The sequence below is a fragment of the Lampris incognitus genome, chromosome 3 (assembly GCF_029633865.1).
Source record: "Lampris incognitus isolate fLamInc1 chromosome 3, fLamInc1.hap2, whole genome shotgun sequence".
Taxonomy (NCBI): domain Eukaryota; kingdom Metazoa; phylum Chordata; class Actinopteri; order Lampriformes; family Lampridae; genus Lampris; species Lampris incognitus.
In genome coordinates this window covers 61,760,568-61,787,899 of record NC_079213.1, presented here as the reverse complement: position 1 = coordinate 61,787,899, position 27,332 = coordinate 61,760,568, and the positions used below count along the sequence as shown (strand labels likewise).

The window sequence follows — 27,332 nt, the reverse complement described above, 5'->3', positions numbered from 1 at the left end:
CATAGCACAATATCTGCATACATGTGCAAAAACACCGTGTTCAGTAAACAAGGCAAGGTTCATCATATTGAATTGTTTGGTAATGCCAAGTATAACATCGTAACGATCACGGCTGAATAGACTCACTAGCCCGTGGCTAACGGGTTGGACCCTTGGATCGGACCCTTTAGTCGACTGGTTAACGTAGTCACCCGTGGTGCGGGAGACCCGGGTTCCCGTCCCGGCTGTGGTGGTTCCTGGGCTGCCCCCCGAGTTCACTGTAATATGATCAAACTAAAACTAGTTTTCAAGTAATACTGCCTCAGATGTTTCAGACCTTGTTTGGTGAGTGTTGTTATCGCTAACGGTATCACCGTGGCATAAGACAATATTCAGATTTCATCCTGATAAAATACCAGTGAGAGACGATAAACAATAAAGCTGAATTATTGCCCAACTGAAATTCATGCTATTCCCAGGCGCTGGGGGGGGAAATGGCTGTGACCAAAGGACATGGGTCTATATAATGTCTTAAGAAGGCTCCAGCTCTGCTGATCTGAGTCAAGTCCTCTCCACAAACGAAGCCCCTCAATGTGACAGGGCCCATCCATGCATAACACGTGGTATATGTGTCTATAGGAGCTGCTCACGGGTTCAAATCCGGTCATTATACAGCATACGAGTTGTTAAGAAGCCTGCCAATGTCGAAACACCCTCCTGGAAGGAAACCTAGTCTACATCTCACAAATTAGGAAGTGAGCAAAGCCGCCGGGACAAGCCCCACTCGCACGCCTGAGCACGGATCAGGTGGTTGGCATTAGAGCCGGAGGCGACGAGCGTTCCTGAGAAAATCCCTTTGAAAACGGGGCACTTGAGAACTGAAGAGATAATACGAGGAAACCGACTCGATCTGCTGCGTTTGATATCCACTGGTCTCACCGGGGGAGGGGGGTCTTTTGGACCCGACAGTAACCGTGCACATGACGCACCTCCTCGTTCGTGTCACCCTGATCCATGCGCACAGGATCTGGTTCAGCTCGGCGCCTTAGCGGGGGACTGGTGATTTGCCGTCCCCCTTTTTCTAAGTCGAGCCCCTTGGGGGTGGTCGGACCCCACCGTTACTTTTTTATTGCGACCACGACTTTAGACAGTCAGTCAGCCTCTCGCCCAGCTTCCCCCTCGTGGTTGGCGTTAGATGTTGAGGGTTTGAGTCAGTCTGTCAAGTCAGTCAGTCAGTCAGTCTGGCTGCTGCTATTGTCTGTAGTGCTTCCCTGTCTCCTCTAAGCAGCTTGCACCTCTTCACCATTTACTACTACTACAAGCTCTCCTCAAGCACCCTGCTGACAACTACCTTGAATGATAGCATCAGCAAGCCCTCGAGTAAAACATGTATATATGGTCTCCTGGTGAGGAGGGATAAGCTGAAGAAATCCGTGCCCTTTGCCAGACCTTTGGTACCTCGTCTCACTGGACACGAGGAAAGGAAGCTGCATATGTATTCATGACATGGACAGCCAATACGCAGGAAACCATGCAGAGTCCATTAAGTCCAGTTTTGCAACATAAACCTTGTAAGCTCCGTGCAGCGAACGAGAAATGGCTAAAAAAAAAAAAAAGACCATGCAAAGTGACGGGACGTTGTCATCATAGCGTGCACTGCAAGGAAGGTTAAGCAATCTCCAGTTTCTACGAATTTGGTCACAATGAACCAGTCTGCTAAAAAAAAAAAAGACAAGAGGACTTAAATCACCACTCATCATTGCATAAGACTCACTCAACAAAAAGAAGCAACGTTACTGTTAGTTCTATCAACATCATGTTCACCCATCTTCCATAAAGAGTCCGCCTCATTTGCACACTGAGTAAAGAAAAAATCCCGTTGATGTTGACATACCAGTATGAGAGCGTTTCATGGAGAAACGAACTTACTGTCTTTCCTGTGCATAACCCCTGCTCACGTTGCAGATGAACAAAGTCCACGAAAGACACAACGCTGTCAAGGGGAACCTCAGCATTTTCCCCCCACATAGATGTATATGGGTAGTTGTTTCCCTCTGTTCTGCAGAGAAGGCTGGATGTGGAGATGATAGCCGCTGGGAGGTATGAAGGAACTTCCACCAGTCTACACGGCTCTATACATCGGAGCTGCTCGGCGTTGCTAGGTAGACCTGTGTGCAAGAGTGCCGCCGGGGAATCAGCAACCAATGATCATGTTCTTATCATATCCGTCCCAAATGAATCCAGTTTTTTTTCTTTCCTCTCTCTCCCTCTCTCTCTCCCTCTCTCTCAAAGCCCGATGCACACGGACAGTCCTCTTTCTCGTGCCTTCATCCGCCCCGGTTCCGCTCTCTCGTGTTTCAGCATTACACACTTACAAGAATCCTCCCCCTTCAAAAAAAACCCCTCAGAAGTCTCCTCGCTGGAAACGCTTAAAAAAAAAAAAGTCCGATTCCCACCCCGTTCCTCTCTCTCTCCTCTTCTGATCATCTCTCTTTGAAGGCTTTTTTCTTTTATTTTTTTTCTTGCTCCTACATCTGCGGGCTCCACATTTCATTCACACGATCCGCTTCTCACGCCGCCCGAGTAGCGGAGAAGCCCGCGGCTCAGCGGAGCTAGTGTTTCAGATGCTGTGTGAGAATAACGGGGGAACCTTGCTGGCCAAGTGCACTTTTTTTTTTCTCGACGGTACTGCCGCTCTGGAAACATCTTCAATGTATATAACCGGGACTACGAAATTGACGAATCACTGGCCGAGAGCAGCACCAGATTGTATTCGTAGCCTTTTGGCGACCCCCAGCGGCACTTTCGCCACAATGCTCCGACCTTCACTGGAAACGAGGTTACACGGCGAGGGAAAAAAGGCCCAGGCGAAGAATTTACGAGCAAGACATCGTATTTTTTATTGAAAAAAACCCCCCAAAAAACAAAACAAAAAACATTTCAAGTTATTTATTTCCTAAAAGTTGTTTCACAAGAGCAGCACGGGGGCCCAGTGGTGAGCGCTGTCGCCTCACAGCAAGAAGGTCCTGGGTTCGAACCCCAGGTTTGTCCAACCGGGGGGGGGGGGGGGGGGGCTCATCCCAGGTCGTCCTGTGTGTGGGGTTTGCATGTTCTCCCCGTGTCTGCGGTGGGTTTCCTCCGGGTGCTCCGGTTTCCCCCACCATCAAAAAGACATGCATGTTAGGGTTAATACTCCTGTCTGTGCCCCTGAGCAAGGCATGGCAAGACGAACTGGAAGTTGGTCCCTGGGCGCTGCCCACTGCGGCTGCCCACTGCTCCTAGCTACACAGCAAGGATGGGTCAAATGCAGAGCATAATTTCCCCACGGGGATCAATAAAGTATCTCAAAAAACAAAACAAAGTTATTGAAAAGGCCAGACGTAGGAAACACATGATTATAATTTAACAGAGGACCACGTTCCACCGTGGGAGGTCACCCATTTATTAGAGAACTCGGATTCAAGCACAGGTGTTTGCACCTGGCTGAAGTGCCCTTGAGCAAAAACACTGACTCACTGTATACTACTCCAGTGGTTCTTTTTCAGCCTTGCACTCGGGCCTCCCCATGGAAACTCAGTGGAGAATAAAAAATAAGAACAACAATAAATGAATAGCATATCACATTCTTGTTATTATGAACACTATGATTTGATTTTGAGATACTTCATTGATCCCCGTGGGGAAATTCATGCTCTGCATTTAACCCATCCTAGCTGTGTAGGTGGGAGCAGTGGGCAGCCGCCGTGCAGCGCCCAGGGACCAACTTCCAGTTCGTCTTGCCATGCTTTGCTCAGGGGCACAGACAGGAGTATTAATCCTAACATGCATGTCTTTTTGATGGTGGGGAAACCGGAGCACCCGGCGAAAACCCACCGCAGACACGGGGAGAACATGCAAACTCCACAGAGGACGACCTGGGATGACCCCCCCCCCAAGGTTGGACTACCCTGGGTTCGAACCCAGGACCTTCTTACTGTGAGACAACAGTGCTAACCACTGGGTCACCGTGCCACTCTATGTTCATTCAACTCAAGCATAACCATGAATAATGTCCCCAACACTGAGGTTTCTCTGCTTCTCAGATATGATTTGATGATAGAGCACACAGTGCAGTTTCCTGGGTTCGGGCTCCATGAAACTAGTCTTGGAGAAAACCACCTGGTTTTTATGGTTCACTTCCACTCCGTGAGCCTGGCAGAGCTGAACTGTGAGGGACCCGTCCAGGGACAGGAGTCCAGCCAGTCGGTCAAGGGGAAAGTGACAGTTGCGGCTGCTGTGTCCATGGCTGTAGATCAGCAGCAGATCCTTGCGGCACACCCCAAGGTGCTGGTGGAGGGCACAGCTCTGCAGGAAATTCAGTTTTCGGGCCAAACGGATCAGACGAACAGGATTCCGCTCCAGGAAGGCTTGGTTGATGGACAGCGCGAGGCTGACAGAGGGGGAAGTGCGGAGCCGCTTCGGAAGCTTGATGGTGTGCTGCATGGCACAAGGGGAACCTGGGGAGGTAGGAGAATGAGGAAATGCTATCGGCAAAATTTAAGCTATATCTAAGCTATGCAAACATACTTGTCTGAACTTTGGAGCTACTTATATTTGTGTTTTCAACCACTTCCTCTAAAAACACTGACACATAAGAAATCGCCACACAACTGAAATAAAAGCCTCATCAAGTACCTAAGTTGTACAGCAGGCCGAGAGCCTGGAAGTCTTCCTGGTTGGGATGCGGCCCTGATCCGGCAGCGTAGCAGTTTAGCAGCCAGCTCAAGCACTCCTGTAGGTGTGTGTCATTGATACGTGGGTCGTAGAGTCGCAGGGGCTCGCCACACAGGCGTACGGAGGAATAAATGAGGAAACGCACAATCCGCTCGAGAATGACCTCACAGTCCGGCCCAGACACCCTCTGGATGATCATGTCCTGCTTCACGCTACGCAGCCGGTCAAAGACGAAGTCATACACCTGGAAGACACATGACACCTGAAGTGAGCACTGCCTACCTTGGCACCGGTACCCAGGCACTGCCACACCCTGTGTATACATCACCTGAACTATTCAAAATCAAACGCACAATCAAAATGGTCTTTTACTGGTTTGATTTACATTTCTTTTTCTGCTGCTGGGAGGAAGTACACTGGGAATTGTTCAAGTTGTACCTAACTTATCCAGGAGTTCTGCACTGTTACCATTCCTTTTGGGAAATTGTTTCCTGGTGCTTGCTTGTTAAAGCTGGACCTTAAAAGTCTTTCATTTTACCAATTTGGACGCAGCAGTATTCACTCAGAAATGAGAAAGCAAGTCCAAATTGGGCAGCTTATAGCATGTAAAATTAAGAAAGATATTAAAATCAATGTTGTTGCAAGAAAAGAGTTCTTCCAGGAAATGTATTAAAAAGAAGTTCTAAACGCAGGCTTTTCGAGAGGTTTAAAATTAAATGATTTTGTTCATTTTCATGCACATTTCATGACTGGAACATGCGAGTCTCCGGAATACCTTTGCAATGTGTTTGCACCCGTCTATAGACAAAGGTCTTTCAAACTGTCAATTCAGAAGTTCAAGCGGCTGGTATAGTAGAAGCTACTGGATTAAAAAAAAAATCACTAAATGACTCAGTAAAATACTGATTACCATAACGATGAGATAATGACTACATAAATTTAACTTACGTCTGTCCAAGGTTGCAGACTGGGAGACACAACAATCTCATCAACTAAATAACATACAGTCTTCAGCAGCACAGCGGGTGGACGGAGGTCACTGGGTCGGGTGGAGTCCTTCCCCGCCGCTGGTCTGGTGTACTCCTTCACAGCACGCAAGCTGTCTGCCCTGGGTCGTCTGTCTCGCTCTGTGCCGGCCAACATCTCGAAGCGGTGCAGACGGTTCTGTGCCTCCCGCTCCTGTAGCTCCCAAATAGGACACATGGACTGGCAAGTTCCCCTGGGTACACTTTCCTGATCCCGATGCCCCAGTCTCTCCTCCACATTTTTCATCCCTGCCTCGTCTCTTCGCCCTCGCCATTGCTCCTGCCTCCTCTCTCTCCCTGATGTAGGGCCCCTTCTTTGAGAGTGGGATCTGTGTGCAGAGAAGAGATATGACTTTGTTGGCTGCTTAAGATACTATCCAGTGTCAAAAACGAACTTGAAATATCTGCTAACTGTGACTTGTCATGTAAGGACTTGTCTCTGGTTGCACAAAAAGACAAAACGCTTGAATCAGTCAAGAGCAGCAAAAAATATTCATGGAAAAATAGACTTGGCGAGCAGAGGCATGCCCCTCTTTTGCATTTAAATGTTGTTTTTTGGTGAGGGTCTAAGTTGTGATTTCCAACTTATATGTAGTTTTAGTGAATAGGAATATGAAGCATTCATTCCCCACCACTGTCTGTGTACAGAGGGTGCACCTTCCGAGTCTCTGCCGTTTGATTCCTCTGCAAAACTACAGCACACAGAAGCTATTGTTGCATCTTGTTTGTCACTTGTAGGATTAACAAGAAGGGGATAACGTTTTCTAACCTACAATGCAAGAGTCACATGTGCTCTGACTTATAATAGTAAATAGGTAATGGTTCAAATAAAGGACTGTGTTAAAGGTACCTGCCGTAAATTAGCAAACTATTATTAAACCTACCGCGTGTTGCCAAGGCATGAGAGGTGTGTACTGATCTTTAATTTGACAGGAAAAGATTAGCTATCATTATGTCACACTCTGTATATCCACACACCACCATACCCGCACCGCCGCGGCACGCCACCTTTCGTCCCTAGTGAACAAGTTGGCAACCGCAGCGGGACATCTAGGACATGACAGCATGGTGTATATAGCGTACATAGGTTAGCATCTGATAACGGTATAGGCGACATTACCACACACACACGAAACCTAAACATGATCAAGACTCGTATGCGAAACCTCGGCGGAAGTACTCGTTGTTACCCGGGTCTCACGCCGGGACAAAGCGCCTCTCTCCCTCCCTCTTTCTCTGCTGAAGGAGCAGCCGGCTAGCCATGCTAACCACCCACAACCGCGGCTGGCTCCTCAAGATGCTAAGCCGCTGGTCAACAAACGGGGTGGTTTTGTTTTGCATCGTGCGCTTGACAAAACGGTGGCGTATTGTTCAGATTGTCAGGGGTCAACTCGGGGAGACATCTTTAAACGACGGGTTAAAGCTGTTTGGTTGTAAAAACTCACACGCGACGAGGTGCCGTTCTGCCGCTCATTGAATGTTTGTCGTCACTTACCGCCGCCATGCAATCACAAATTAGTCCTGACGTCACATCCGAAATAGGTTGCGACAGCCTTTAAAACTCTTTAAAAATAATCTACAAACACAAATTTACTCTAAGTAGTTAATAATATATAGTGATAATTTATCAATTAACTTTGCGCACAGCTGGGCTTAAAGAGATGTGTCACTTCAAATATATCCAGTTCGCGTGGGTCTGAACTTTAGCTATGTATTAAAAAAATCCATCCATCCATCCATTATCCAAACCGCTTATCCTTACTAAAAATTAAGCTAACACATGATTTTACACACACACACACAGGTGACAAGTTAAAAGAAAAACCTGAATGTTTGACCCCTACAGTGAGGGGGGGGGGGTTCCTGGCATGGCTTGCGTCCACTTGTCCCATTAGAGGGAAGGGTCACTGCAAATCAATAGTTATTCTGATATATTATCCTATCTGAAATATCTGATCCTACCATATATTATCCTATCTGAAATATCTGATATCTGATCCTACCATATATTATCCTATCTGAAATATCTGATATATTATCCTACCAAATATTATCCTATCTGAAATATCTGATATATTATCCTACCAAATATTATCCTATCTGATCTAATATATTATCCTACCATATATTATCCTATCTGAAATATCTGATATATTATCCTACCATATATTATCCTACGATGTGACATGTCTATCCTGATGGGAGTGGTCTCTCCAGGATGACAATGCCCCCCCATCTACAGGACACGAGGGGTCACTGGATGGTTTAATGAGGATGAAGATGATGTAAATCATATGCTATGGCCTTCAGTCAGTCACCAGACCTCAATCCAGCTGAACACCTATGGGAGATTTTGGACCGATGTGTTAGACAACACTCTCCAACACCATCATCTAAACACCAAAAGGGGGAACATCTTTTGGAAGATGGTCTTTCATCCTTCCTGTAGGGTTCAGAGACTTGTAGAATCTATGAAAAGGAGCAGTGAAGCTGTTCTGGAGGATCGTGGCGGCCCAACTCCTTTCTAAGACACTTTCTGTTGGGTTTTTGTCACCCATCTGTGTATACGTATATACTCTAATTCAGCCACTGAAGATGCACAAGCCAGTGCATTCCTAGTGGCTGTGCCAAGGCTGGATAAATGGGGAGGGTTGCGTCAGCACACACACACACACACACACACACACACACACACACACACACACACACACACACACACACACACACACACAGAGGCAAAAAACGTACTTGGCAGCAACTGAAGATTAAATATAAAAATATAGTTCAAACAGATAAGGCATAATTTCATTAAAAGCAACTGTGAAGTTTAGCCTACTCTACCTAAGTGAACAGTAATCAGTGGCTACATTCAACATGTGAGATCCAAGTAGTTGGTGAAAATTTCTAAGCAAAATTTCCAGCCATCCCAACACTGCCAGTATTTAATATTGTCTATTTGAAAGCAACACCTAACGCTTTTGTACATACAAGTCTCCAAATTTGTGCTTACTGGATACGTCCAAATTTGACTTCCATTATAACCAATAGGAAAAAAAAGAAAGGCCGAGGCCCGAAAAACAGGTGGGAGGGAGGTCCACTACCACCGCCACTCAGAGGCTGAAGAGATGGCCTTCAGTCAAAACAGCGGGCAACACATTGCTGAAGGCATCTCTGGAGGAAGCTCATCTGACCCACCCTCTCCCAGGACACAAGGGCCCTCATAAGAGGTTATTCAGATCAATGATACATGTAAATTCATCCTTTTACCAGTGCTGGCTCAGTGACGCACACTCATCCACATTAGACACAACTGGGCACACCGATATTCTTGTAGCGGTACAATCCTTTGTAATCGACTCTGTGCATATCGGTAGTCCACTGACTTCCGGTTTCTACTGCAGCGGTCATACCAGTTTCCTGTTTGTTGGCGTGTGCTATTGACAATAGCATATTTGTCACGATGCCTGCAAGATTTACCATGGATAAATGTCAACCACATGCACACAATTGCCGACAAACTTTCACCTGAACCTACCAGCAGACGGGTGACAAGTCTCAAGTTGTACATATCAGGTTACGTCTGTCCGTCCGGACCGTCCTCATAATTGTGGACGTAACTTTGATACTTTTTTTTTGTTTCGTTTTATAATCCAGAAATTAGTGATGACTGTCAAGGGGGTTGAATACTTTTGCAAGGCACTGCATGCCCGTAAACTGAATAAACGAGAAACTGCGACTACAATGGCAGAAGGATGAAAGGGTGATGAAACGCTGTCGGGCGTTGTCTCGGATTCAGAGCCAGTAATAATAATGAGCATTTATGTAGGTCTATAATTTATCCTTGATGAGAAAAAATGTCACAACCTTTCATTTTATGTCACAAGAACTGAAAAGACAGGACCTCGTTCAACCAAATCCCTCAGGATTAAACATGCATAAATTACATCAAACCTCTTGGAAATGTTTTTTATTAACGAACAACAACAACATAAACAATACTGTAGAAGAACAAAATAATTAATGATTAATGCCTTCAATTAAATCTAAAGACATGTCCAGTCTGGCCTGGGAACGCCTTGGGATCCCCCAGGAGGAGCTGGAGGGCGTTGCTGGAGAGAGGGATGTCTGGAGTGCCCTACTTAGCTTGCTGCCATCGCGACCCGACCCTAGAGAGGCGGCTGATGATGAATGAATGAATGAATGAATGAATGAATTGAAAGACACGTGCTGCGCCGCTATGCCGTCCATCTCAGTCGAGGACGGAGGAATGTCTGGCTGACTCCTCCCCAAGTCACAAATTAGTGGTGGGGACAAGTTTAGACAATCCAAAAAGTGGTAGGGACATATCCCCTTTGTTTGGGTGGCATGGTGGCTCAGTGGTTAGCACTGTTGCCTCACAGCCAGAAGGTCCTAGGTTCAAACCCCAGGCCATCCCAGGTCCTTTCTGTGTGGAGTTTGCATGTTCTCCCCGTGTCTGTGTGGGTTTCCTCCGGGTGCTCCTGTTTCCTCCCACCATCAAAAGGACACGCATGTTAGGGTTAATACTCCTGTCTGTGCCCCTGAGCAAGGCAGTGGAAAGAAGACCTGGAGTTGGTCCCCGGGTGCTGCAGCTGCCCTCTGCTCCTGTACAACAGGATGGGTTACATGCAGAGAATACACTCATTGTAACTGTACAACGATGAAATAAACTGGCTTTGCCACAAGCTCTGGACGGCATAGCTCTTGGTGTACACGCAAGCTTCTCCAACACAACAAGGTGGCGATCCAGAAGTACAGGACTAATACCCGTGCAGTGGTCTACGCTACACCACATCAAGGCAGCATTAGTGCTTGGCCCCCTTAGTTGCTGCTTGCAGCTATATTTTTCTTTTATTTCTTCTTTGGATTTTCCTTTTACCATCTTAAATCTTTCATGTGCACATGTGTATCTGCAACCACATAGAGCCTAAGATGTTACGCGGACTGCTTGTAAAGGGTTTATGGATGAGGTACGGGCCATCCCAACCCTATTACTATAGTGTAGGCCTATGCCCACACGTAGGGCTGATTAATTCCAGGTCATTCCTTCATGTGATCATGGATTGGACACTAGATAAAAGCAACAGACGAAGCTCTTCTGAGCCATTTTATACAGGAGAGTTTCAGGACTGTGTCCTGACGCTGGTGCGGCACACATGCCAGACACCACAGCGGTGTTGTATTTTCATGATACAGGCATAACATTTAACGACTATGTAATCTGAGGGCTGTTTCAAATTAAGTAATTTTTATTGCGAACAATACTGTAGGCTTTAAACTCAATCCATTTAGTACACCCTCGCAACACAAATGCCCAGATGCATGACACAGGCCTCCGTATATCTACATGAAAGATCACAGTGTTAACAGCCACCCGTCACTGACCAAAGATGACTACCAAGCGAGCAAATCCATACATTCTCTGAAATTCATAAATACAAAAAGGGTCGCCAGTGTATCTCCCTCAGTAGGATTTCTTACGGCTTGGGGCAGTAGAGCTCATGGGTTCTGGCCAGACCGAGGTGTTCTTCCTCCAAAGCCTGATGGATGTGGACCGTGTGCTGACAAACCAGAGACGACAGCTCCAAAAGCTCCGAAGATGCCCTGGATGGAAGAGTAAAGACACCAGTGCGTGAGTCCAAATGCTGCCATGTGCCGAATAAAAACCCTGACTCCAGCTAAGTGCCCCCCCCCATTTTCTTTTCATCTTTTAGACGGTACGCTATGGAATCCGTTTTAAATTCATGTAACACTAAAACATCAAATGTTTTTGTTTAACCAAATCACAAATTGTGCGTGTTTGTGTGGGCAGACAGACTGCTAAAAAATACAGTGCCAAGGAGACGACAGCATCTTAAAAGGGGGAAAAAACTCACTTAAAATAAAAAGCACAACAAATGCCAATATACTTTATGGGGAAAAAAGCAAAGACACATACATATTTCTCTTGGACGCTCCGTGCAGAAGGGGCTGTAGTAATGATGTAGTAATGATGATGAATAAAAAGTGCATTTCCCAGAGAAAACGTGCGGGTTCACTGAAAGTGTTGACAACGGGGCTGCAGAGGGCTGCAGCAGCACAACATTCTGTAATGGATTTTCTTGAAGAAATGTCGCTGCATTCCCATAAAAATGAAGCTTATGTTAGAGGCTAATACAGAGCTTCCCATCAGTCAAAACAGTAATACAGCAGCTACATGCAATCATCTTTGGCAACAGGACCTAGAGTTCAGTGGCTGAGAGGAGAGTGGAGATGCACCAGTCAGCCATACTAAGAGCTCTGCATAAAACTGGCCTGTATGGGAGGGTGGCTAGAAAGAAGAAATTATGCAAAAAAAAAAAAAACCAAAAACATCAATCCATGTCTGGAATTTGACAGAAAGCACAAGAGTGACCCAGCTAAGATATGGGACAAGGTTTTGCGGTCAGGTGAGACCAAGCTAGAGCTTTCTGGCCAAAATTCAAAGCGCTGTGTGGCGCAAACCTAACACTGCCCACGCCTCAACCAAACACCACCCCTACAGCGAAGAAGGGTGGTGGGGCAGCATCACGCTTTTCCTCTGCAGGGGCTGGGCATCTTGGTAGAATTGAAGGAAGAATGGACTGAGCTAAATACAAGGAGATACTGCAAGACAACCTGCTTCAGCCTGCTAAAAAACTGAAGCTTGGGAGAAACGCCACCTTTCAGCAGGACGACGGTCCCGAGCACAAGGGTAACACAGGAACGCTTAAACAAAGGTGAACGCCCTGCAACGGCCAAGTCAAAGTCCAGATTCTCAATCCTATTGAGAATCTGTGGCACTGTTTGAACATTGCAGTCCAGAAGCATCATGCAACCGACCTGAACCACCTGGAGCAGATCTGCCAGGATGAACAGGGGGAAATCACTTCCAAACAGTGTGCAGAACAGGTACGTACTTGCCTCAAAAGCCTCACAGCTGTTACTGCAGCAAAAGGTGGCTCTGCCAAGTCCCAATGTGTAGGGCGTGTAGGGTGTGAATACTGAAATACTGATCTGCTGAAAGTTAATTTTGGCTTTGAAATATGATTGTCAGAGCAGATGGGTTCGCAATACAAATACCGACTGGAAAAATGTGTACATTTCATCTGTAATCCAGACAAAACTGACAACTTTCAAGAGAGTTGAATACTTTTGCAAGGGACTGTAACCATATACTAAATGAATATGTTGGCCACAGGTTAACATAATTAGAAGATTTCTCAACAAGAAATGGGGGAGGGGTCTACAATTTTTTCTTGAACTCGACTCCGACCCAATGATGCCCAGAATTTAAAGCTGCAACCCGTAACTGGTTAACGTAGTCGCCTGTGGTGGTGCGGGCGACCCGGGTTTGCGTCCCAGCTGTGGCGGACTCCCAGCTACCCTCCGAATTCTCTACATTGGTGTCAGAAGTGGGATGGCGAGACCGACGGAAAGCACAAGCGCCCAGAGGCGTGAGGGAGCTGATATGCTGAAGCGCGGGGACACACTTCCCAAAAAAAGCAGGGTAGTGTAATGACCATGAATGAGTGGACTCACTAGCCCTTGGCTAACGGGTCGGACCCTTTAGTCGACTGGTTAATGTAGTCGCCCGTGGTGCAGGAGACCTGGGTTCGCGTCCCGGCTGTGGTGGTTCCCGGTTGCCCCCTGAATTCGCTACATTATTCTCCATTAAGGAATCATAATTTATCCATTGGGACCATGCAGTCAGGTTGCATAATGCTTGCGGTCATCTTTACCATGGCTGGAGACGCTCTTTACCATGGCTGGAGACGCTCTGCAGTCTCCGTGCACCTATCTGACCAGGTAGGATGAACACTGGGTGCAGCGGCAAATGGGAACCTTGGAAACAACTCCGGCAGGAATAAAACTGAAACATGATGCCCATGTTGTGATGCTTCTGTCACACAGAAGATCAGGATAACAACGTGGTGTTGTAGCGTGATGAAGTTTACACTGCCCGTGTCAAATCTGGTCTGGGGATCTCAATTTGACAAGAGTGAGCTGACAGCCCACAATACGTGCCTCACTACGCCATGTTTCTTGTCACCATCTCTCTGGCTCCTACATCCTGACATGTTGGAACACTTCTCAGCTGTAATATTGACTGACCTGCAAACACAATTGCCACGTCTTTGCATTTCAAATGGGTAAAACCTTACGTATGGCAGTTTTAATAGGAACATCCCAGGGTGGCGTCCAATACTATTAGTCGCTTTCACTGTATTTGAGCTGAGAGCAACATTACAGAGAAACTATTCATGTGTAGTGTAGAAACAACAGCAACAATACCCCGTCCAGTGGGGAGGAGATAATTAAAGGGTTAGAATACTTTCTTTTTTATCCCCACACATTTTTGAGCTGAAAACAGGTTGGTATGGGTGTAGGATGGTAGAACTGCTTGTCTCCATGATGGATTCAGTAATAAACAAGACAAATGATATGACCCCCTTAAGGGAGGAAATTACACATTTTCTTACGTCCGACACAAAACATGCATTATGATCAAACCCCTCCGAATTGCTGACTTAATACTGGGCATCAGGCGTCTGAGTAGCATGGTGGTCTATTCCGTTGACTACCAACACAGGGTTCGGTGGTTTGAATCCCCGTGTTACCTCCGGCTTGATCAGGCCTCCCTACAGACACAATTGGCCGTGTCTGTGGGTGGGAAGCCGGATGTGGGTATGTGTGCTGGTCACTGCAACTAGCGCCTCCTCTGGTCAGTTGGAGCACCTGTTTGGGGGGGAGGGGGAACTGGAGGGAATAGCGTGACCCTCCCACGCGCTACGCCCCCCTTGTGAAACTCCTCACTGGCAGGTGAAAAGAAGCAGCTGATGACTCCACATGTATCGGGGGCATGGATGTAATATAGTAGAACTGGATATGGTGCCGCTGCTCAGCCCTTCAGCAATTTTCCCCCAGTGGTCACTCGCGGTATTGCAGGGGGGGGAATCCCCTGCAGCCCAAAAAGCATGTTCCCCATAGACCACCATTGTAAAAGAGACGCCTGTAAAACTGTTGACAGGTCACCTGCAGCTATAATCATGGTCAATTATTACTCTTTGTATTGTATATTTTTAAGCCATGGGGTTTTATCTTTTACATTTTTTTCCAAAGCCCAGAAAAATCTTTTTTTCTGTATGACGTCACGGCTGTGTACGAGCACACTACGCACAGTCATGTTGTGTCTTGGGAACGAGGATCATTGCTAGGTTAAATAAACGTTGTTCGGATTAACAAAAATCAAAGGTAATGGTGAATAAATGACACAAAGCTGAGCCTTCTCTTTCACACATCAAGACAATTTGAGTTTGTGGTTTTGCGTCGCATTTATTGGTCACTAGCATAGCATTCATGAACGCACAGTGCCAGATCCTGAACATGGTTCGCTCATTCTCATAGCCTAGACAGGGTATCTGTAGGTTTCAGAAAATTAAATTTAAGACTTTTTAAGACCTTTTTAATGCCACTTGGAATGGAATTTAAGACCAAGATCTACAACAAAATATATACATATGGTTGGTAAGACCTAACGCCCAACAGCTGAATATTTAAACATTTTATTCGCGCGAGTGCAGTTTTATCGAAATGGTTAAACAAATGTATGTTTTGTGACATGTTGAGGTTGGAACCGCATTTCTTGACGTTCAGACCGAATATTTAAACATTTGATTCGCGGAATTTCGCAGTATTGCAATCAGATAAGCTGAAGTCCTTCTCCATGTTGAAAAAGCTGCCAGAAACTATACGCTGCTATGATTGGTTGATTCGCTGTGAGCATTTGATGACAAAACAACGAATCACAGCAGAGCGCGCAGCGGAGGTCCCTCCCCCCTCCCTCCGGACGATCAATTCTAGCATCAACTTTTCTTCTTCTCTCGGCTGTCATTTTGTCATGACTTAGTTAGGATTTGTCCGCCAAATTCTATATAGGCTATACCATTTAGCAATTAACCGCTCAGTAAAATCAACATCGGTATTCTTTTCGATAACTAGTTACATTAATATTACATACAACCATGAGTTGCAGGTAATATTGCCATGGTATCGCATCATCCAGGTCATTTATTTGTCTATGGGGATACATATTTGTTTTAATTACAGGGAATAGCATGCTATAGCTAACAGGTGCACCTGATACGAACCTGGAATTCATGAAAATAGCATGTGGTGGAATGAATATGTACCGTATAAGTGTCAAATATTATCTTATGTCAGTTTAGGTGTTCAATAGATTTTTTGTTCGTTTTAAAAGGCGTTGTTTTATTATTTTTGCGGAGCTACCGGAACATGACTTACCACTGCTCAGAATTTTCATCTCTGCTGTGGATTTCCGGTTTCCAGAGGCTTCTATAAACGATTCTATCTGACCAATAGATGTCGCTGGCTGAACACATTTATGCATTTCACCATAGAACGGTCTATTTACAACCTCACATTAGCTGCAGCGAAAAAAGCAGCCAACTCTAGTCACGACTGCAAGTAGTTACCAGAATGATTCGCGCTCTGCACGCAACCCAAGCTAAATTAATCTTTGCACAACACAAACGAAGAAGAAGAAATAGTCCTCTCCCGGACAGTTCTTTTTTAAGACGTTTGAGTAATGAATTTAATACAATTTTCTGACATTTTTAATGAATTTAAGACATTTTAAGGCCTTTAATTTAGATACATGAATTTAAGACTTTTTAAGCTTTTTTAAGGATCCGCGGATACCCTGCTAGAGGCATGGCGGGAGTACCACTACTGCACATATTCAGTGGGCTGCATGTACCCGGAAGTAACCCGGAAGCCAGAAACTTTTTCGGCATATGTGCCAGGCGAGCAATTCTTATAGGAACGAACAGGCGCCATTTTTAGATCCGATATCCAGTTCTACTAATACATCTATGATCAGAAGAGGCATGTGGTAGTCTGCAGCCCTCCCCGGATCAGCAGAGGGGGTGGAGCAGTGACCGGGATGGCTCGGAAGAATGGGGTAATATAAGTTGAGTAGGACTAAACTAAACTCTGTATGTACTTGGGAGAGGATGAGGTGAGGTGTTCTACTACAACACTGCCACACTGAGTCTAGCCCACACCACCATCACTGTCTTCTACATCTACACCCCTTTACATCCTTCATATATAGACACCGCCATCACTGTCCTCTACACCCCTTTTAATCTTTTTACTAAATGTGAGTAGGCAGAGAAAGCCTAAAAACAATTTTAACAGCCAAGGCGGCAAGAATGACACAAAATAAAAGCCAAGAATCACGAGGACCTTACAAATTAATGTGAGCGAGGATCAGAAATGCTTGACTGCATATGATGTGGCTGTAAGCTGTATGGTCATACCCTGCAAGCTGCTGAGTGACATCTTTAGAAACGGTTTTCATGTCTCGGAGACACTCCAGAGAGCTGCTGTTGTCCCTCTGATCTCCATGTTTGCACTCTGCCAGCATCTCCTCCATCTCCTTCAGATGGGACTCCACTTTAACTGAAGTGTTGGGAATGAACAGTAATGTACAGTTTATAACCATGTTCTGAGAAACAAGATTACACAAAGCCGAATTGTGACGATTAATATGATCAAGCTCACTTACATTCTATAAAGTTGAATGAAAACACCGAAAGGAATGATTTCAAGATTTTTATATTTTTGCAAGCGTTTCTGCAGTGGAATATACACAATTAAATATAGAAATTTATAAAAAGTAGTCATGAAAAACTGATATAACTAGGTGAACCTTCATCCTTTTAATCTAGTCATTTTGACCACATTCTTTTTATTGCGTTTTCTATTTTTAGACGTTAACACCAACCTAGGAATTCCCTCCTGTCACCCTCGATGTAGAGGTTCTTCACAGGCAGCGAATGTCGGGTGGTGTCAACAGCTGTGGCGAAAGACTTGTAGTTCTCTGTGAACTGCTTAGAAGCTGCAGCCAAGGGAGTTAACGCTGCAATCTAACGGGAAACCATTGCAGAAAAAGAGAAAAGTGACTAATGCACTCTTCTACAAAGGGACATGGTAACTGGACATTTTCCCCCATTTTAAAGTCTACATCTCCAGACTTTCATTTTAGACAGATAAATGCAGGTTGAGGAGAGCCTGGAGAGGTGGAGGTATGATTGGAGAGAAAAGGAATGAAAGTCAGTAGGAGCAAGAGGGAATACATATGCGTGAATGAGAGGGAGAACAGTGGGACAGTGAGGATGCAAGGAGTAGAGGTGGCGAAGGTGGATGAGTTTAAATACTGTCAACTGTGCCAAGTAAGGGGGAGTGCAGAAGAGAGGTGAGGAGAGTGCAGACAGGGTGGAGTGGGTGGAGAAGAGTATCAGGAGTGATTTGTGACAGAAGGGTACCAGCAAGAGTTAGAGGGAAGATTTACAAGATGGCAGTGAGACCAGCTATGTTGTATGGTTTGGAGACGGTGGCACTAATGAAAAGACAGGAGGCAGAGCTGGAGGTGGAAGAGTTGAAGATGATAAGATTTTCATTAGGAGTGATGAAGAAGGACAGGATTAGGAATGAGTATGTTAGAGGGACAGCTCAGGTTGGAAGGTTTGGAGACAAAGCAAGAGAGGCAAGATTGAGATGGTTTGGACAGATGTGGAGGGGAGATGCTAGGTATTTTGGGAGAAGGATGCTGAATATGGAGCTGCCAGGAAAGAAGGAAAAAAGGAAGGGCAAAGAGGAGGTTTATGGATGTGGTGAGGGAGCACATGCAGGTGGCTGATGTGACAGAAGAAGACGCAGAGGACAGGAAGAGATGGAAACGGATGATCCGCTGTGGCGACCCCTAACAGGAGCAGCTGAAAGTAGTAGATATTTATATTGATATACAAATTTAGATTCTGTCCAGGGTGTCTCCCCGCCTGCCGCCTAGTGACTGCTGGGATAAGCTCCAGCATCCCCACGACCCTGACAGCAGGATAAGCGGTTTGGATAATGGATGGAATTTAGATTCATTTATCACATTTTTACACCTCTGAAAAAAATGATAGAATATTTCTGGCCCTCATCTACACAGAAAGTCTCTCATGAGGGGAACAGCTTTTGGCATGGTGGTCAACGTTCTAGTTTTTGGATACTTGCTCTAAATTTTCCGTACATTTTCCTGTACAGTACTCCAATCAGTGGCCGTCTGGCGATCTATGCAGTTGTAGAGGGCAGCAACTGTCTAGGGGTTGTGTAGAACAATGTTTCATCTTTATTTGAGCCCGTATTTTACAAGGGAGCCTCCTTCATAATCATGTGTGCTGTGGCTGCTTACTGTCCACTTCCAATGTGCTTGCTACAGCACTTAGTTAAAAAATAAGTCGCGTCCGGGTAGCGTAGTGGTCTATTCCGTTGCCTTCCAACACGGGGATCACTGGTTCGAATTCCTGTGTTAGCTCCGGCTTGGTCGGGCGTCACTCTGGACACAATTGGCCGTGTCTGTGGGTGGGAAGCTGGATGTGGGTATGTGTCATGATCGCTGCACTAGTGCTTCCTCTGGTCGGTTGGGAGGGGAACTGGGGGGGGAATAGTGTGATCCTCCCACGCGCTACATCTCCCTGGTGAAACCCCTCACTGTCAGGTGAAAAGAAACGGCTGGCGACTCCACATGTATCGGAGGAGGCATGTGGTAGTCTGCAGCCCTCCCTGGATCGGCAGAAGGGGTGGAGCAGAGACTGGGACGGCTTGGAAGAGTGGGGTAATTGGCCGAATACAGTTTGGGGGGGGGAAGACGTATAGTCAATGTCACATTGCCACTATCAAAAAAAAAGTAACTCATTATGTAAGATGTTACATCAGGCCGTCAAATTCGTCATATAGAGGACTAAATTTAATAACCTGTAAATCTAGTAGCTCGTGCATCTGTCGATCCTTTTCCATTAAGCGATGCTGCCGTTTCTTCTCCTGGACTTCTTCATGCAGCCTCATCTCCTCCTCCATCACCTCCAAGATTCTTGCCTCCGCTGTGGCTTTCAGTTTCTTAGTGCCGTTTTCCATCTAAGGGCAAATAGTACAGCACAGAAGTGACAACAACTTGGATGTAACGTTGGCAAATCTGAACCTAGAACTACATGCAAAAATGAGAAGAAACAGAAATAGGGACAGAATATATATAAAATTTAGGCTACTTTACCTTAGCTGTGAGGTACACCAACAGGAACGCTTGCATTTCAATGATACTTTTGCAACTTTCTGGTTTTCTCTCTTGTTCAACTGCATTTTGAATCACTTCTTTATCTGAGACAAATGGGAAAAAAATTCTTATAACAGCCAGTTCCAATCTTTCATTCAACACATAGAGGTGACGTGTTTGAATGAAGTTACCTTTAATGACTGAAATGTCAAAATCTGGGCGAATGCAATATCCGTCAGAAAAAGTGGACTGCAGGACACTTCTCCCCAATACTGATGGTTCCACAAAACTAGAAATTGCTGTGAGGAGACAGTGTGGCAGAAGTAAATCCCAGCTTGCAATCTAGCAAACTCAGTGGCTTAAAACACACCACAAAAGCACATCAGCAACACCACCTGACAAAAAAATGTATGTTTCAAATGTCAACGACCGACATTCAAAACCTCTTTCATAAATAAATCTGCATTATAAAATTATTCAGCTATAGTTGTTGTCACAGTGTGCTCTACAATGTAGCCCTGTCACTAAACTAGACACCATGGCTATGGCAGAATATCACAATTATAGACAGTGCATGCAAATAATTAATTTATTAATAATTATTGCTATAAAATAATTATTAAAATAATATTATTAAATATATGTTATTATATATGTATATATTACTAAATATTACTATTAAAATATTATTAAAATAATAATTGTTGCTGTAAAATAATTAAAATACTATTAAATATGTATATATTATTATATATGTATATATCGTTACATATTATTAAACATCATTAAAATAATAATTATTGCCAGAAAATAATAAATAACAAACATAACCAACACACAGCATGAGCCACAATGAAGACATCACTGCATAACTGGATTAAAACAGAAAATGCCAGACAGGGAGAGAGATGTAGCATCTCTGCAGATACTCACACTTTTCACCACATGTTGGTAAAGCCTGGGGGATCATCGAGCGTCTCGGTGGAGTGGCTACCTTTGTTTTCACACAACTGGGCACGGGGGAGGAGCGCCTTGGTGACATGGCTATGGACTCGTTGGTTAGAGAGTTACTCTGTTAAGGGTTACAGGCAAAAACAGAGCAGTCTTCAATATGAAAATTACCACCACAACACACTTCACAAGCAAAAGTGCACAGAGAAGGGAAAGGTGAGATAGCATTTGCAAAGACGTTGATTCTATCTAACGTCGTAAAAACTGTAGCATTTATTTTGGTTAGATACTAACCAATAAAAGAGCTTTCATGTTCATGACCAGGGGAATATGGCAGATGACATATAAACACACACACAAAATATCTCCCTCTCACTCTTTTTCGGATGGTGTCTCTTCCTCGAGCTCGGGTCCTCTACCAGCGGTCGGAGTTTGAGGGTTCTGCGCAGTTAGTATCTTAGCTGTTCCTAGGACCACACTCTTCTGGACAGACCTCAGATGTTGTTCCTGGAATTTGCTGGAGACACTTTCCCCGTCTGGGGGTCACAACCTCTAGTGCTCCTATTACCACTGGGACTACTGTTGATTTCACCTTCCACATCCCATCTCGTTCGTCCCTCAGTCATTGGTATTCCTGTAGCTTTTCATGTTCTTTCTTCCTGATGCTGCCGTCGCTCAGAACTAGTACATCGATCACTACTGTTGTCTTCTGTTCCTTGTCGACCAACACAATGTCTGGTTGGGTTAGCCAGCACCTGCTTGCCAGTCTGGAACTTAAAGTCCCACAGGACTTTAACCTGCCATTCTCAACCACCCTTGGAGGCGTCTCCCAATCTGTATTCAGTACAAATATTCCTATACATTATCCCAGCCACCTGGTTATGCCTTGCAGTGTACACTTTCCCAGCTAACATTTTACACCCTGCTACTATGTGCTGGACTGTCTCAGGGGCGTCTTTGCATAGCCTGCATCTTGGGTCTTGTCTGGAGTGGTACACCCCTGCCTCAACCGATCTGGTCCGGAGTTCCTTTTCATGTGCTGCTATGATCAGAGCTTCTGTGCTGTCCTTTAGTCCAGCCTTTTCTAGCCGCTGGTGGGATTTCTTGATATCAGCTATGCTTGCTAGTTTGCTGCACTTCTTCAACCAGGGCCTCTCTTTCATCACACCTTTCTATACCTGTATTAACTGGCTAACAACTCTCCATACTGCCTTAATCTTGGCTTCCAGCCTTCTCTTCCATGCTGTTGGTGAGCTGTGTTCTTAATCCTGACCCAAGCATATCCAGGATTATGGTTGCAGTGGCATATACAAGCTCATTGGTCTCTGTTATGGTGGCAGTTTAGATGTTGCATAGGGCTGTGTTCACATCCACAAGCAGTCTTTGTGATGGTAATTGTGATGGCTGATCCAGTAGCATCTGGACACTGCTTGGCATCCTCATCATATCCTTCATATATTTTATAATTCCATTACAATTCTGTTATCCTCTTTCAATGTTGTATTCTGTAAAGTGTGTAAACACAACATCCATTGCACGTTGTCCGTCTTGGGATAGTGAGCCATCCTCTGTTGCTCTCCCTGAGGTTTCTTCCTATTTTTTCTCCCGGTTAAAGAGGTTTTTTTAGCGAGTTGTTCCTTATCCGATGCAAGGGTCTAACGACAGGATGTTGTGTTGCTGTAAAGCCCCTTGAGACAAATTTGTAATTTGTGATATTGGGCTATACAAATAAAATTGACTTTACTTAATTTGTGACTGAGTCGTGGAAGCCATGCGCTGGGGTTGACTGTCTTTATTCTCATGATTCTCATTTGAACCTCAGTAGCTTCAGCTGTCCTGGCTGGTAGGATTTCAGCTGATTGGGGTCTGTCCTCATGTCTCTCCTGCCTACTGGGTGGCCATTCAGGGTGCTGACCTGTATATTCATCCTATTGGATCCTCTCCATCTCAAGTCATGACATTTCTTTCCCTTCAATTGATGTTCAAGCATTGAGCCACTACCCGCTACTGACTCAGTGTGGAAGTTGGTCTCTTACTGGCCCACAGTTACCACATTTGCTTCATATAGCCCCTCTCCAGGGGTCTGCTGCTATAGTAGCATCCCACCAGTTCCAGGTTCTCGGCCCTTGTCCATGAATGTCTTGTTCCAGTTGCCCATTTCTCTTCAGGTTGCCCTGGTTCCCCAACACCTGACATGGACCTTGTTAACCCGGGCAACATTTGAGCTGGTATGACTCTTTTCATGTTACGTTCACTTATATCCGAGGTAGCTGGCTTGTATAGCATCAGCAGTCTAAGCTATGGACCCTTACTGGAGACTTGTCCCACCAGGGTTCGAACCCCCAATCTCCGGCATGGAAAGCTGAGCTTGAGGAAGACACACACCACCCAAAAAAAGGGCGAGAGGGGGATACACACACACACACACACACACACACACACACACACACACACACACACACACCCTAATATGTAGTACCTTTGAAAGACTTGTCTTTTCAACAGATTGCAGGTATCGAGACTTCACAATAGTCCCACTGGCTGATGGGGAAAGGAAACAGTAAATACGACACAGACACACACACACACACACACACGCACACACATACACACACACACACACATCAACAAATGGAAAGAAATTGACGTCATTGAAAATGTGGCTTTGCTGAAAATCACCAGATAAAATTACTGTGGTAATCACTGTGGCAAGTGTACTTGATAAAGCCATCTTAATGAAACATTGAGGTAATTTCCTATAATTCAAAAGAGGACGAAACGACTGCAACAGTCGTCATATCCTGACAGGGCTTTCCGACTATGAGTTGGTTTACACAGAAATCCATACTGGGAGTAATCAATGAAAGGCAATATTTCAGTTGAAGCGTTTACATGGCATGAAGTGATGTGACTGGTCTAAAACCCAGGTAAACGCTGATTATTTTTAATCATCAACTCTTCCAATACTTCTTGTTGGTACTAACTGATCATCGTATTTATAACAGTGTGCAGGTAAACATGTCCAATCATTTCTTCATCTAATATAAGCCCCCCTGCCTTTTTTAAAAATTAATTCTTGCAGAACACCATGACATAGGAGTTGACACTCTATGTGCCATCCTGTGTGAGAGTGTTCTGTCAGCCAGCTATCATAGCTGGGTATGTAGTTGTCATGGAAACTGTAGTAAAAGCTTATAGCCACTACCAACAGTACTGCCCATTCAGTTACATTGGACTGAGGAGTCAACTGAAGGATGGAGGGGATGCATTATGACTTCTAAAGGGAATTGGTTACATATGCATTATGTGCGAGAGCCAAAACAGTTTCTGTATGAGAAGAGCCAAATGTGATTTAGTTTTACAGTTCTGTTGCAATAATGCACAAGTTCATGTTAAAATGAGGACAATGTGACATCATATCTATAAAATTTGTTTGATCTTGGTGGTGAAAAAAAAGGAACATGATGAAATCACAAGTAATCAATGAACTGTATAACAGATTGTAATTGCACCATCATGTTGCTTTTCAAGGTTTTTCTGATAATGGAGTCAGACAATTTTCAAAAAAAGTATTCCAATTTATAGGCTATGGGAACACTACCAGCCTGCAGATCTAAACCTAACCATTACAAGTTTCCTGACCTACACCTGGCGTTAAAAACCACCCAATTTTGTGGCAACAAGATGTTGAATGTGAGAGGCTTTCTCCAAGAAGTGCATCTCTTTGGACCCATCACCCCCTCATGATTTTGCCCTGCAGACAACATACAAATTGAGCATTGGAGATGCAATCCATTGTGTTACCAGTATGCCATGTCAGCATCCAAAATTTGAATTAACATGTAAAGGACTTTATCAACTTTAACCACAAAAATAAAGAAAATACAGAAAGAGAAAGACTCTAATAAGATGTAAATGTTTTAATAAGCAATGTGACAGAAGTGTGAAGGCTGATGGGAAGTCTCACTGAGACATTTCTCACATTTTTGCAAGTTTAGCACTGATTATGACAACTATCAAGGGAGGACCCAACATCTCTCCAGTCATGTCTTCTCCATTCTTTGAGAAAAAAAAAAATCAAAATAAAGTAATTTAATTGCCGTTTGCATCGCTGATACTACCATGGCATACAGTAACTGACTGCAATGCCAATTGTTGAGTTTGCATTATGATTTTCAACTTCAAAGAACACCATTTGTCCATGTACTTCAGACATCACATTTACTAATATACTTCCATGATCCTCGTAGGGAAATTAGGCTCTGCGTTTAACCCATTCTAGCTGTGTAGCTAGGAGCAATGGGCAGCTGCTGTGCAGCACCAAGGGACCAACTCCAATTCGTCTTGCCATGCCTCGGGCACAGACAGGAGTATTAGGCCTAACATGCACATCTTTTTGATGGTGGGGGAAACCGCAGCACCTGGAGAAAACCCAAAGCAGACATGGAAAGAACATGCAAACTCCACACAGAGGACGACCTGGGATGACACCCAAGGTTGGACAACCCCGGGGTTCGAACCCAGGCCCTTCTTGATGTGAGGTGACAGCACCAATGACTGGGCCACCGTGCCGCCCAATTTGGCCGTGTTTTATGCCGATTCCATGCAAGAATTAAGTGTTTACATGAGTGGTTTCATAAGAGTTAGGCTTAATCCTAGCAAGCATTAACCACGGGATGATCGTATTATCAGTCTGCATGTTCCAGTTAAAACATCACCCGTGTTTACATGCACAGTGATATTACAAATCACAAGTAAAAAGTCCTTTTTGATCAAATGACAGGGGGTGGATTTTTGGGGGATCATTAGCACTCTGAAATGTTTTGAGCACCTGTATTACATTTTTTGAAGACCTAGTTAGGTAAACATAAATATGTATTTACAGGTTTAGCTCTTGAAGATTTAAGTGCTGCTATCATCTAATATGGCATTTTCATTTTTGTTAGATGTTAACAACCACATTGGCATTTGGTAATTTAGTGAACTAAGTCCACATTAAAAAAAATCTTAGCATCTTCAACTCTGCCACCTGCAGCTCCACCTCCTGTCTTTTCATCAGTGCCACTGTCTCCAAACCACATAATATATCTGGTCTCACAACCATCTTGTAAAACTTCCCTTTAACTCTTGCTGGTACCCTTCTGTCACAAATCACTCCTGACACTCTTCTCCACCCACTCCACCCTGCATGCACTCTCTTCTTCACCTCTCTTCTGCACTCCCCGTTACTTTGGACAGGTGACCTCAAGTATTTAAGCTCATCCACCTTCGTCACCTCCACTCCTTGCATCCTCGCCATTCCACTGTCCTCCCTCTCATTCACGCATATGTACTCTGTCTTGCTCCTACTGACTTTCATTCCTCTTCTCTCCAGTGCATACCTCCACCTCTCCAGGCTCTCCTCCACCTGCACCCTACTCCCGCTACAGATCACAATGTCATCCGTAAACGTCATAGTCCACGGAGACTCCTGCCTGATCTTGTCTGTCAACCTGTCCATCACCACTGCAAACATCAATCTTACAAAGTTTCCGTTTTTGGTATTTGAATGCACATATGACGCAACTCAAAAGAGATTTTCACTCTAATAACATCGATTTCCACGCAAAACTGGGAAGAATTGGCCTATTGGCGAGCCCAGTGCTTGTGAGCGGAGCTCCCGTTTTGATTAACGGAGACGTTGTGGATGGAAGGCTTTACCAGCAGACACCAACAATAAATGTTTGATTCAGAATTGACACCAAACAGTTAAAGAAAATGTTTTTTTAAAAGGTCAATCAAATATTTACACATTTTACCAGAGTGCACCGAATGTGCCATATGATTAGCGAGTAGGTTTGACTTACATGTGACGCTGCTTTTCTTAACAGCTCCGCTCTTAGCTTTGCTATTCCCACCTGCGGAGCTGGAAAAAAGTCAAATTAAAAGTTTTTTTCCCCCGGATGTTACTTGTGCAGAACAGTGAAACGGAAACGTTACGTTGACGAGCCTTCGCAAACATTCGATTACATGTTTGCTGCTGCTACAAAGCAAGTTACGACTGCGAATCGAAGGAGAAATTAAAAAGTCTTTACCTTTTACCATCAGCAGTCGCGTTTTTAAAATGACTCGAAGGCGCCACCGATCTCCTGGACGCCATAACTGAATAACCCGCCAGCCGGATGTCCGAGGAACGTTTCCCTCGTTTGTTCTTCTTCTCTGTGTGTTTTAGTGGCTGGCAAACCAGCGAAAATGGTGCATTGCGCCACCTACTGTTTCCGGACTGTGTAGTTCCATCATTATAATCTTTTCTTTTTTTTACGTATCAATTTTTTTAACAAAGATGTATTTAAATCCAATTCAAAACATTAAAAAGAGAACATATACATATAAATAATTGAAAAAACAGACAAACTCGAAAACAATTATAAACAATACAGCAGGAGACAAATGAAAAAAATACATATGTTCAAGGCATCGTATATTTTCAGTCTTAATGGCTTTTTTGTTTTTAACATTTCGCAGAGATTCAAAATAATAGTTTAAGT

The 27,332-nt window shown here is 44.6% G+C and overlaps 3 protein-coding genes across 5 annotated transcripts in view; all 3 read right to left on the bottom strand.

Moving 5' to 3' along the window:
- cpamd8 (C3 and PZP like alpha-2-macroglobulin domain containing 8) overlaps nucleotides 1-2,055 on the bottom strand; it is a 119,625-nt gene extending 117,570 nt beyond the window's left edge. Inside the window, exon 1 of the mRNA XM_056276951.1 lies at nucleotides 1,909-2,055. Within this exon, the coding sequence (XP_056132926.1) occupies nucleotides 1,909-1,994 (86 nt within the window). The 5' untranslated portion in view covers nucleotides 1,995-2,055. The remainder of the gene's footprint in view (nucleotides 1-1,908) is intronic.
- A 1,850-nt stretch (nucleotides 2,056-3,905) lies between these two features.
- sac3d1 (SAC3 domain containing 1) lies at nucleotides 3,906-7,211 on the bottom strand. 3 transcript variants are annotated; one of them, XM_056277822.1, is made up of 4 exons: nucleotides 7,163-7,211; nucleotides 5,641-6,046; nucleotides 4,654-4,936; nucleotides 3,906-4,475 (listed from the first exon to the last, which is right to left on the bottom strand). In XM_056277822.1, the coding sequence occupies exons 1-4, from the start codon at nucleotides 7,189-7,191 to the stop codon at nucleotides 4,009-4,011; spliced, it is 1,185 nt and encodes a 394-aa protein (XP_056133797.1). In that variant the 5' UTR covers nucleotides 7,192-7,211; the 3' UTR covers nucleotides 3,906-4,008. The 3 variants fall into 3 exon arrangements, with proteins under 3 accessions (XP_056133797.1, XP_056133799.1, XP_056133798.1); XM_056277824.1 differs by lacking the exon at nucleotides 7,163-7,211 and adding an exon at nucleotides 6,884-6,986; XM_056277823.1 differs by lacking the exon at nucleotides 7,163-7,211 and adding an exon at nucleotides 6,908-6,930.
- Nucleotides 7,212-9,676: 2,465 nt separating this feature from the next.
- Nucleotides 9,677-26,956, bottom strand: haus8 (HAUS augmin like complex subunit 8). The gene is made up of 11 exons (XM_056277724.1): nucleotides 26,880-26,956; nucleotides 26,652-26,710; nucleotides 23,285-23,346; nucleotides 20,788-20,926; nucleotides 20,046-20,153; nucleotides 19,855-19,958; nucleotides 19,560-19,718; nucleotides 17,545-17,686; nucleotides 17,078-17,219; nucleotides 11,217-11,339; nucleotides 9,677-10,340 (listed from the first exon to the last, which is right to left on the bottom strand). The coding sequence occupies exons 1-11, from the start codon at nucleotides 26,942-26,944 to the stop codon at nucleotides 10,256-10,258; spliced, it is 1,188 nt and encodes a 395-aa protein (XP_056133699.1). The 5' UTR covers nucleotides 26,945-26,956; the 3' UTR covers nucleotides 9,677-10,255.
- Nucleotides 26,957-27,332: the final 376 nt, after the last annotated feature.